Source organism: Pagrus major, chromosome 4 (assembly GCF_040436345.1).
Source record: "Pagrus major chromosome 4, Pma_NU_1.0".
In the NCBI taxonomy this organism is placed as follows: domain Eukaryota; kingdom Metazoa; phylum Chordata; class Actinopteri; order Spariformes; family Sparidae; genus Pagrus; species Pagrus major.
Window position 1 is genome coordinate 21,373,476 of NC_133218.1, and position 13,037 is coordinate 21,386,512.

General features: G+C 37.1%; 1 protein-coding gene across 1 annotated transcript; it reads right to left on the minus strand.

Annotated features, from left to right (window-relative positions):
• spi1b (Spi-1 proto-oncogene b) lies at positions 1–8,618 on the minus strand. Its single transcript, XM_073464308.1, has 5 exons — positions 8,261–8,618; positions 7,635–7,725; positions 6,277–6,473; positions 4,004–4,154; positions 1–1,233 (listed from the first exon to the last, which is right to left on the minus strand). The coding sequence occupies exons 1-5, from the start codon at positions 8,300–8,302 to the stop codon at positions 920–922; spliced, it is 795 nt and encodes a 264-aa protein (XP_073320409.1). The 5' UTR covers positions 8,303–8,618; the 3' UTR covers positions 1–919.
• Between the last annotated feature and the right edge of the window lie 4,419 nt (positions 8,619–13,037).

The following is a 13,037-nucleotide window of genomic DNA, read 5'->3' on the forward strand; positions in this document are numbered from 1 at the left end:
TTCAGATTTTTCCTGATTGGCTTTGCTGTTTTAAAGCTGATTATAGCACCTTGTATATATCCAATTTTGGATGAGGTATTTAAAAGAGTGGCCCATTCATTTCAATTAAAGTCACTCACCCGGCACATACTGTAGGCCCAAAAGATTTTTCTCTTGCTGAGGCCAGCTGCCAATTTACTAGGGACACTTAGCTAAAACTAATGCAGTCTGCATTTAATGAAGGTCACTGTGTAATGTACAACAATGTTTGTTGAAACTATCTTCGAGGTGTTCATACGTCCATTTTGGAGTATGCGGTTCGTTACTAGGTACTAGGGGGCCCAGACAGGAGGGGAAAGAACATCAAAATTAAATAATGTTTAAATAATGTTTTTTTTTTAAAAAAAAACATACACAATGTTAGGGTAAATGTGCTGTGTATGCCAAATTAATGTGCCAAACTTTGGCCACCACGTCAAAATTGCTGCGCTATGAAGCAGCTTGTCACCCCCACATGGTTGTGGGCGGGGTTTGGAGGGCAGATTTTACATCACTCAGGGCAAATCACGCTTTCCCAAATCCGAGTTACACATTTTTATAGCTGGTCCTGTTACTATGAAGTAATTTGTTATGCAGACAATCTGACAGACAAGACAACCTGAGCTTTCTATGATATTGCTTCTCTACTTTGGATTACATGCACTGTATGAAGTGGTCTCCAGAAAGAGTCTGTAGGGATTTTGTGTCTTCTACTTCCATGCTGCATTAGCTCGTACCTTCAGAGAATTGTTCCCATTGTACCACAGTAACGGGGCTATACACAAAATGCTGTTCACCAGATCAACATGGTTGATTAAGCATCTAACATTAGAAACTACGCCTACGCTGTCATCACCTGTCATAATGTAAGTAAATCTTGACATTTCAGTCTCCCTCCAGCCTACACATATGGTTTTCTCTCCAGATGAGTCTTCCCCAGCACCTCATCACTGAACTGGTATGTCAGCTTCTTCTTTATCTTTTTCACCTCTCCAGTCTTGCCGTAGTTGCGCAACGCACGTGCCATCTTCTGATAGGTCATTTTTTTGCGATTTCCCTTCTGGATTCCCCAGCGATGTGCGAGAGCCTCCTTGTGTTTGGAAGAAAACTGGAATGTCCCTTTGTCTCTGTCCACCCACCAGATACTGTCCTTCATGTCGCCGTTTCTTAAAAGGTCCAACAGGAACTGGTACAAACGGATCTTCTTTTTACTTCCTGTTGGAAACATGAAAGCGTTCCATCATTACTAATTTGAAACTGATAAGCACCTTGTTATTTTATCACATTCAAACCGGTATAAAGACCAATTTGTTAGTCTTGGAATCATGTAAGTGTAAATGAGGTGGGTCAACACATTTGTTAGTTTCAACCATATAAATCAGCCAGATCAGTCAGAGCACTCAGAGTAGGACATGAGGCAAATTTGTAACCAAAAAAAAGGTATGTGTTAACTTTCCGGGACAGGACAATGACTAAAGAGAACCCATTCTAAGTAATACTGGCAGATGTGACTGTTCATGACTCATAATTTAAGAGTTTCTGCACTGTAATGGTGCTATGTGATAAACAGTTTATGATGCATAAACCGATTTTGAAATAGTTACATGAAGATATGAGTAGGGCTGAATGATTAACCGATTTTGAATCGAAATCGCATTAATCGAAATTACCAAATCGCAGAGGCTGCGATTAATTTTGCTGCCGGATGCCCGTCCGACCCATGTTTAAACACATGTGTCAATGGCTTTCCAAATTCATGCTGTTCCTAGTGTGACAGTCATCCTCGCCAATCAGCTGTGGCCCGAGGCGACTGTGTATACACCTTCCAACAACAACACATGAAACCCAAGTAAAACTTTGGATTTGTGTTGCGGAAAAATGACATACTCTGATCCAGCAGCAACCGTGGACAATTTAGTAACAACAGAAAGGAGGCACTCCCGTGATGTAGAAGTAATTCAGCTGTGAAGAGACAGATGTGCAATAAAAAAAGGTACTATGCAAGACCTTTCGTGGAACAGTTGCCGCACCACGACGCAACACCACAAACTTGTACCAGCACTTAAAAAAACACCAGAGGTACATATATGACCAGTGTACGTCAAAAAAGTCAGCTCAAACGGGTGATGCTCAGCCCAGTCGAAACAAATGACTATTGCAGAGCCGTTTGCGGCTGCCACTCCGTATGAAAAGAGCTCACGAAAGCACCGTGGGATATCATCATTATAATATTGATCAGTTAATATTTTGATGTTATATCAATGTGGCAATGCCCCATCACGTTTTATATCTATTACACTGTGAAAATTGAACTGAAGCTTGACTTTTAAAAAATAATCGCGAATGGAATCACAATGGTGGTCAGAAAAATCGCAATTAAATTTTTTTCCCGAATCGTTCAGCCCGAGATACGAGGTTTGCAGAACTGATCAAACTCAATGGTTGAGTTTACATATCAAACACAATTTAACTCTTTGGGCCTTCTGATGAGGCCTTAAATTTCATCAGGGGTGCTGCAATTCAAACAGACTGTGTTTTACCTGTGTGGACCTGTGACTGATCAAATATGCACAGCTGTTAAGTTCAGTGTTTGCGGTTGATAGCTCAATGAAGCTGAATGTAGCTGATAAAAAAAATATAAAACTGAGGCTGAGTAGTGTTTGAACAAGTACTTGTGTTGAAGTGTAGTAATGTGCATTTTTTGGACAGTGTATTCAAAGTAAATATTTGCAAAGCATACTGATGAAAAAATATAACTTAATTTGTGATTTAGTCCATTTGCTAAAATTCCACTACATTGTAAATATATCATTAATTATAGACTGTACACACATTTTAAAAATGTTAACATTTTTACTTAAGTAGATCTTTGACTATTGTATTCATGTGCTTTAACAGTATATTTATAACAGGTTTACTCCAAAATGCATGTAATCTAAGATACACTTTATTAGACATTTTTTAAAGTATACATTACAACATGTATTTTTAAACATGTTCAAGTATATTTCTTATAAGTGTGTTAATGCCTGTATTGAACTTTAATTGCACTCATGTACTACTCTGTTAAACCTAAACTTTTTGATAGTGTAAATCAGGGGTTACTGAAAAATGAGCAGCATTGGATGCAGCATGCAAAGTAACTTGTAGGTAAAGTAATCAAATACATGCAGTGGAGTGAAAACCACAATGTTTGTATAGTGGAGTGAAAGTATTATGTAGCAGAAAATGGAAATACTCAAGAAAAGTGGTACCACAAAAATGTATTTAAGTACAGTACTTGAGTAAAAGTTCTCAGTTACATTACATCACAGGTGTATATTTGTGCTTTTATAGTGAGCCCTAAGAGAAAGTGCACTGAAACTGTCATTTAGCTTAAGCTATGCTCTAGTACACTTATTACAGTACATTATGAATGTGTACTTATGCAACAATATTAAAACAATCATGATATTGATGAGAAGAACTTGTGTTGTCATGAGGTGTATGTAGTCTAGGGGTAGCCTACCAGTCTTCTGGTACGATCCAACATAAAAATCCAGCGTTGGAGACCTTTTTAGTTTCTAGCAGACAACCAACAACTTTGTCCTTTTGTGAGTCGCTTCTGTAGAAGATGCATGAGCAGCAGTGTAGAAGCAATTGTGCAACTAGTAGCTCATCTTAAAAGTGCATCTTACATCGTCAGCAGAACACAAAGCTGACATGACTCAACCATCATCATCCCAATGTGAAGAAACCAAAACTGACATTTAGAGCTGAGGATTCGATACCAAAGCAACTGCACACATCTTGAGACTTAAGAATCTGAAGCAAGTCCAGTGACTTAGCACGTCTACATATACCATGGCCTGGATGACTGAGAGTCTCCACATTGCTGGTACAGTTGTTGTTTCTTAAAGTATCCGTGTTAACTGCTCAGTCGAGGAATGCGGCGCTCACCCACTGTACAAATAGTTTTAAATGGCCTGTAAACTTGGTTCCTTACCCAGATCTCCTGGTGTGACGTAGGAGACTCGCTCTCTCAGACACTCCTCATCAGACACCTCCAGCGGGGGGCTTCGTCCTCCGTGCTCCTCATCATCAGAGCTGCGCTGGGACATGTGCGTTGGATACACAGGCCGAGGGAAGAAGGCTACCTACAGGACAGGAGTCGAAGTCAATCAGTCTTAAACCAAAACATTTGTGATAGATGAACTTGGAGCCTGCTGATCACATACAAATTCCCTTTATGTTGCTCCAAGGTTTTAGCAAAATATATAGTTTTTTATGGAATCCACCATCATATGTTTTGATCTTTGGGGATATTTTGGGAAAATGAAGCAAACAATGTTTAATTGTAAAACATGTACATCATGATGATGGATGCAAATGTACACTGTACAGATTTTCCCTGTATTTTGAAATACACAAAATAGTCACAAAATTATAAAAAATTACACAAATAGACTGTGAATTTACATGTGTAATGTAAAATAACATGACGAATATGTAATTGTGAATGACTATAAAATGTCATTATTTCTGTGGATTTATTTGCACATAATTGTTTTTGTTTGTCTAAATATCCTTAATCAAACATGAAAAGGCCAAAAAACAAGATGTTGTTTTGAATTAAAAGCTAAAAACTGCCATTTTAGTATGAAAAATGACTGTGGGTTTTTTTTCTAGATGGTTATTTTCAGTATTTCTTTAAGCCCCCTGCTGCCAGAATATTGCTGTTCTTAAGATTTTTTTAATTGCATTTAATTCTTTTTTATCAGTGTAGGTCTGCACCGTTAAAGAGTGCAATTGTTGTCCTAAATTCTGCAGCGCCTCACTTCAGCTTCAGAAGCAACGATATTCAGTGGTGGATGGTAACCAAGTATGAGAACTGTACTTAATTATACAATAATAAAAATAAATTTGCACAAATGCTTTAATACATGTGTGGAGTCGATCATTTAAATACTACATCCACCACTGATAGTATTTATATCTCACCCTCCACCTTGTATTTTCAAACACATATCTTTTAATGCATTTCTATTCTCACTTTCAAACTGCCATGTTTGACACCTCGAGTCCTTTCAGCACATTTTAAACTACAGATCGTGTTGCTGCTGTACCTAACATCAGACTCGTGTTCTGCACTGAAGTCTTGTCACTGTAAGTGAAACAGTAAGGCAGCATCTCTCTCTGCATGAGCTGTGATGTGTGGACGCTGCTATAGCTGTATGCCTGGGTGGGCAACACTTTACATCCTTTAGAAAAAAAACAGTCAGCGGTGTAAACCTTCATGTGAATTCCATGTGTGAAGAGTGGTTTTTCACATTGTATTCTCACACCACGTTTCAATTAGCACATTCACACCTTTTTCTTTTGGCATATACACAAACACACAAACACACACACATTCTCCCGTTATAAAACCGTCAGTTCGTTTTACAACAGGGAAATTTCAGTTGCTCACAAGTAAAAAGCATCATGTGACCTTCAAGCCCACATGCTTTGTGTATTCTTTGTCGAGGATTCAAAAGTTTGCGTGGCTGAAATGAAAAATGTCTTGTGTTTCAGTGAGTATGTCTGTGTTTATCTGTAGCTCCTATGCTTCAAGAAACTGCTGATAAAGAAGAATGATAAATTTAGGTATGAACACAAAGGTGCCCCAGTCTTCCTGAAGTTATTTAAAATATGTTTTTCTTTCATATGGAATATACTTGTAATATACTTCTAGGTTTGATATTTGACTGTCACATTTAGTGTATCTGCTTAGTCCAGCCCTTCACTGACACTCGTTCACACTCACAGTGAAATATTTAAATCCATGACACCTTTGGCCTCGCCATTAAAGTTTAGGTTTTGTAGATATATTCACATTTGGTCCAGTCGTGTCTTTTAAACACATGTAAAGGACTTTGACATTTGGTGTATGTGTATGATTTGTCCTGTACATGTTTCACCTCTGCTTGTCTTGGTTAAACACGCTACACTGAGATCTCTGTTCTGGTTCACTGGTTCACAACTGGAGGGGTGAAGTTGGGACACTGAGCTGAGCCTTCAGACTCTATTCAAAGAAAATGTTTCTTTTTAAACTGAAATTAAAGCAAAGAGGAATAAAATCTAAAATTAAAGTTTTTCTTGTAGCTCAAAGATTCACTTCCTGATTTTTGTCACATGCCCATTAAAGGCCTCCAACTCCCCAAATGTCCGCTCTGATTTGAAACCAGACTGTGAATACATAGAATTATATATATTTTGTTGGGTGACAAAAAGACTTACTTGTGGCTGTAAAACATGTGGATGTGCCCCCAGATTTGGATCGAGCAGATTTTCTGGATCGTATCTTATGGCCTCGTGTCGTATGAGGCCAGGCGGGTGGAGAGCCGGCACACTCTGCAGCTCTGTGAAGTTGGCCTCTTGCAGGTTTTCATACTCTACGGGGTGTACGTGAGGGTGAGAGTGGTAGTCCCAGTGATCTAAACGGAGAAGGTGTGAAAACGGCATAATGGCCACAGAAAACAGAAAAGAAGACAGAAATAAACCCAAATAAGGTCAACACAGCTTCAATCAAATCAATGTTTAACCAGTTAGAGATGACCCATGATAAAAGCTTGTGTCTATGAAAATTAATCTAAAAACTACCAATTCAAACGCAACTGGAGCTGACAGTGAGCTGCTTAGTCATAGTGCTTGAGTTTGCATAAAGCGGATGAAATGAGGAGAATAATGGATAATTCAGCATGAAGCTCTTTCCTGTGTTTTTGCCACACTCGCAGTGTCGCCACAGCCGTTGACTTTTGCATCTGCGGTCTTTCTCATGTTGTCCTCGACTATTTCTTTTCTCAAAATCTATTCAAGAATCACCTCGCAAGTTCAGGGTTTTACATACTTTTAGGTGTGGTCATTGAAGTAGAGCCAAGTATTTCACATGCCAAAGTACTGCAAAATTTTGCCATAGTCATCAAACTGGATAATTTAGCCATGCCATGCATCCACTGTAACACTGTAAGATCATTCTTTTTTCATAACTTTATTTTTTTTTCTTTAATTCAAGATTAGATTTAGACATTAAATTTAGTTTTTAGACAAGAACTATTTTTAACTGAAGCTTTCTCAGTGGGCTATACGGTCAGGAACAGCATTTTTCTCCCAATTTAGATTGTTTTGGTGCAATATGCAAAACAGTTGATTACAAGAGAAAGTAAAGCGGCTCTCATGTATCAACAAAACCCCATGGGGCGAAAGTTGTTCTATGTCTGTAGCCGTAGCAGCCGAAAGAAATGGCATCTGTTTCCTGTGTTTCATACACCCTAATGTGGTGCGCTCCAGCTGCACACACTGAAGGCTTCTTATATAGAATACACCAGAGAAGTCACCGCGATCATTGTGATTAATCTGAAGAATAAATTCACTTGAAGACCAGTTTTTAATTTGAATGAAAATTGAGATGAAGACAAAATTCTTGTCTGTGGATTGAGCTCATGTCAATATTGACATTTGGCCTTTTTTTAAAAAAATGCATTTTAAAATGTCTTTAATTTAAAAATATATATATGAAATACTTTAATAGAACAAGTGGTGATTTAATTCAAACAGTGTTCACATGAGACAAGTAGGATTGTTGAAGTAAAACTCACCTGCCTGGATATCTGCATCTAGGACATACGGATTATAATATTCTGTAATTTGATGTCTGTAGATCTCAGTATCGTACATCTCTTCAGTGTGCTGCAAGAGCAAATAAAAACAGTTTCAGCCACAAAATGTCACGGGAGCAAAGTCTTTTACTGCATGGTGTTCATCCTGCAGACAATTTATTTATGCCATTACACATCAAATAAATTAAAATACCCACCCTTCTTTTTTAGAAAATGTTCACATTGTCTCTAAATATATTTCAGGTTGTAAATCAGACGAGGCATCAGTCATATTTGTGTTACAACAATACGTTTCTTTCTTGCCGTGCCTCTTCTGAAACTCTCTTGAACTCTAGAGTTTCATTTTCATGTTTCCAGTCGTATAAAAGACTCTTACAGTTTGTGTCCTGTATTCAAATTGAAGTTGAACTCACATTAAGTCATCTTATTTGAGATTATACATGTCATCCATCATCCTGACTATTAAACGTGTTTTCTGTTTGATGCTGCTTTAAACACAAACTACTCAATGAGCTCTTCTCAAGCTTCACATGCTGGAAAGCCTCCTGAGAGTTTTTTTTCTTCTATCTTTTCAAAATAATAGTAATAGAATAAAAGATACTCACAGGCGGGATGAGGTAGCTCTCCATTCTGTATGGATGCAACATGGAGACCTCGTCTCCAACGGACCGGCTCTCAAACGCTTTGCTGGCAAAACCCTCTCACAACCTTTCAAAACCTTTGCGGCACCATTGCACAACGTTTCAAAATTTCCTCTCACTCAACGAAAAAGCAAAAAATGTCTCTCTCTCTCTCTGTCTCTCTCTCTCTCTCTTATTGTATAGCACACACTTTTGAACTTAGCTACTCGTGGAGATCTTCAGCTGTGTCAAATAAAATGAAATAAACAAGGCCCGACTGTAAAATGAAAAAAGGAACTTTTGACTTCTGTAAAATTTCTGTGGGTGGGAGCAACAGAGTGTGTCTGCTGAAGGCTCCTGGCCATTGATGATTTGTCAGGGGAGACCATGAAACACCACATTTATCAGAGTCTATATACTGTCCCCTCCTCTTAGCAGCCAATCATCATCAAGGGCTCTCCTCACTGTCAGTTTAGTGTGATAAACACAGGGTGAATTTATTATTTTGAGTTTGTATGACTTTAATTCATTTCCTGTGCTTTTAAAACATGTTTCAATTCAATGGTGGCACGCTTTGGTCTCAACAGCAGCAGTGAAAAATGTGGTTGTTGCCATGCAGGCCATAATCCGTTGCATTTATAAGCAGTTTATATCACACTGTGAAAATATCTTTAAATGTTTATTCATGTTTTTATGCACAGCTGGTTTGTAACTATAATGAGTGATATTTCAGTAAAATGTTACATATATTTAACGATGCATTTTATTTAATGTTTGTATAGGGCTTTAAATAATAAATTGGAGGGACTAACAAATTCAATACTATTCTTATTAAAAATAAATTGAATATACGTTCAGTAAATGCATATTAAGGTTCTACTATACAACCAGCAATCAGGAGAATCAAACTCAGAATAAGCTTTATTGACAAAGGTATGTTTATTAATACATTTTATTTATACAGTGCTTTTCATGGTACTTAAAGACACTTTACATAAGTTAAAAAGAAAATAACACACTATCAGTCAACCAAACAATCAGTCAGTCAACCTTTATTTATACTCGAGAGAACATTGAGACGTGATTGTCATTTACAAACAATGAAGGAAGGAAAGACAATAATGAGGAGAAATACTGACAAAGTAATAGCAGTCCCACAACAGGCTAGAATAAAACAAAAGCCATTACGACAAAAAGTAGATTAATTTGATTTAAACTAGAATAATGTAAAATAACAATCAGTTGCATAAAAACCCTAAAAAGTTGTAGTTATGCCGGATCATTTTATAGATAAAATAAAATGATTGGAAGTATATACACTAAAAATATATATGTATAAAAACAACATGAATCATTCATTAAAAGCTAGTGATTTGAATACAAAGCCTTATGAAGCCTGACTCACGGAAGTCAGATTAAAAAAAATATACCTAATAATTTGAACGATATAGTGATTGAATGATTGGCTTTATCGTGCACCTCAGAGGAAATTTGACTGTCGCTTCTCCCAAAGTACAGGCTAGCAAAAGTACATACACCTCACATCGCACAACAAACCATTAACAACATCCATACACAACACTTAATAGTGCAAATGTGTCGGTAGCTGCAAATAAGTCCTTGCTTAATACCAGCATGTTGGCATAGGAAATGAAAGCGACTATACTTGAGGTTACAGTGTAAAAGATTAGTGTAAAACAAACACAGGATTAGTGTGACAATGGATATTATTTTTAGTTGGTGTGAAGTGTCACACTGTAAACACCCGAGCGTCCAGTTCTGCAGACTTGAAACTGATGGACTGACTGAAAGTGTGCACTGTAGCTAAATGACTAAAACATGTTGTTTGGTGATGTAAACAGAAGTTTGTTGAGGAAAAATGTTGACACACAAACATGCACACACACACACACACACACACACACACACACACACACACACACACACACACACACACACACAGCTGGCAGATAAGATGAAGGTACTGTATCTGTTCTGTGAGGTAAATGGAGATTATGATTATCACAAAGAGCAGATAAAACTATTCCTGTGGGAGAAGATTGGGTCCCATCTCTGTGAAATACCTGCAAAACTGTTTGTTTGGTGTAGTAATGCTTTTTTTTATGCAGTAAACTGTGGTTAAGTATTTGATCTGCTGTACATTTGGCATGAGGACAAATGAAAAGTTGCCAGTGTTTAATACGTTGGTTTCTGAAAATATGATGGCAACTGTACCAACTGAAGAGGTGCGTATTCCTCAGATGTCGAGATAACTGTTGAGCAGTACAGTAACAGTGTAGCACAAATCTGAGAGTATATTGTTAGCACTGCCTGTTCAAGAGGAAGACTGCAGCCTTGTGATAAGGCAATGTGCTGAAAATATGACTTTCTGTGAGATCAAAATACTGAGGTTATGTTTAACTTCTAACCACTGTCGATGTGTTCATTGTCAGATCTCAGCCACACATTAGGAACATGGCCAAATACTCTTAAATACAGTTTTCATGCTTTATGCAACGTCAGTTAGGCACATTAATCACACGAGAAGCCAGAATCGTGCATGCAGATTCATCGACAACATTTTTAGTTTTATTTAGAGCATTCCAACTTCATGTCGGTTGTAAGCTCAAATGATTTTGATCAATATGACTATTTGTTTTCCTTGTTAACTGATGCAGGACCCTGATGGTTAGAGTCTCTGTTTTGGGAGCTGTTAAAACCACACAGACTGTGGCCAGCCCCGACCGGCCCCATCTTAATCACAGCTGGCTGAGCAAAACTGATGACATATACAAGAGTGTTTTTCCGAGAGTATAAATACACAGAGTGAGCTGCAGCAAGCCATGCACTATTTCCATCACAACTATTTTCAGTAAAGCCAAGAAATAATGTTTTTTGTCCTTTTTTTATGGAGACTTTTTGTTCATTTTCAGCAGCAAGATGACCGGAAAAGCGAGTGTTTACTTAAGATGCATTTCTAAAATCTGTTAAATTCAGTAAAATTCAGCTCCCAGTGTAAGTAAGTCAAGTTTGATCATTAGATAATAAGTTAAAGGACTTATTTGTTAAAAAAAAAAAAAGGTTGATTTTTTATCAGCCTGATAGATTATTGGATGTAATGTTCAGCATTCTTCTGATTATTGGACTCAGTTACTTTTATTGGATTGCTGATTAAATAAATTGAATTGGAAATACACTACTTTGGATCTGATGCAGTACAAGTACCTCATTTTTTTCTTTGTTACAATCCATCCCTGATGTAGACTGACAAGTATTAATAAACTGATACTGACATCAACTCAACGGATCAACTGGTAAGAAAAGTTGAGTTTGATCAATTTCATAAGTTAGTTTAAGTTAACAAGTACAAAAGTAAATAAAAAGTTTTGGCATCAAAAAATACTTCAAGTACCAAAAGTAAAAGTTTTCATTCTGCACAATGTTGCCTTTCAGAATACTAGTTATTAAATCATTGGATAATGTGTTCATCACTTTAACGTTGCAGCTGGTAAAGGTGAAGCTAATTCAAATTACTGTAAAATACTTTTAATATACATTAATATGTTACTCAGTTGTTGAGGATATTTTGTATACATTTTCTGAAGCTGCAAACTGGTGACAAAGGCTTCAAGATAAATGTAGGGTCATAAAAAGTTCAGTATTACCCTTTGAAATGTAGTAAGAAGAAGTAAAGAAGTAACATTAAGTACAAATACCTCAAAACTGTACTCAAGAACAGTACTTGAGAAAGTATAAAACTGGTGATTTTACATGAAAGCCTTCAGTCAAGCCATCTGATGGTCAAAGAGTTATGACAACTGCTGTGGTTATGCAGAAGATTAAATATTATTCTCCGGTCTTTTGATCAGATTTATACAATTCTTCGAATGCAAACTGATCTGCGAAAGAGCCCAAAAAAACCTCCACACTGTCAATCACTTGTATTGATTTCATTATGTTGTTATGACCTCGGTGATGAATGGATTTAAGTGATTTCTGTGATATTTTACAGTCAGGCTTTATGATCTGGGCAGGATCTAGGTATAGACGCCTATACCTACATAATCATGTGGCATTTAAGTTATTTTGTTTCTTAACAACCAAAAAATCCACACTGCCTGAAGTAATCTGTCCTTTTAATGCGGCTATGCTTATGATCTGATGCGTCTGTCTCTAAAGAGTGCAAGAACATCATAGGAGGTGAAACATGAACTAAATTAAGATTAAAGAAAGCTATTATATCATGTCAATCAATTCATGTATTGTCTGTGTCAGATTGTCAGACTGAGGTTCTGCCTTTTTATGTTTGTTTCTGACCTGATGGACCTTCACACATATTAAACATCTAATAAACATAAAACATATAAACATCATTGTGTGTTGTACTTTATTTAAGAAATGCAATAAATCTGATTCGGTTGAGGAAAAGCATTACTTCACCTGGGTTGGGTCAGTGGAATAATTGATTTGATCACTGTTGCACCTGCTGGAACAAACTGTACAACTGTAGTTAATTCTGTTGTCTTTACCTCCCAACTAGACAATTTGAAATCAAAATAACACATTTTTTAAATCGACATATTTCATTCGGCCCTTTAGTTTGTTTCTGTGACGTCTTGAAATCTGGTTTTATACACAGAACAGTTCTTTTCTCAGTCTGTTTGTTTTCCTTGTGGCCTAAGAGATGAAATACACACAGCTTACAGCACATGCACACCAAAAGTGACATATTGTTAAAAGAGGAACCGGGAATTCGTCCTTC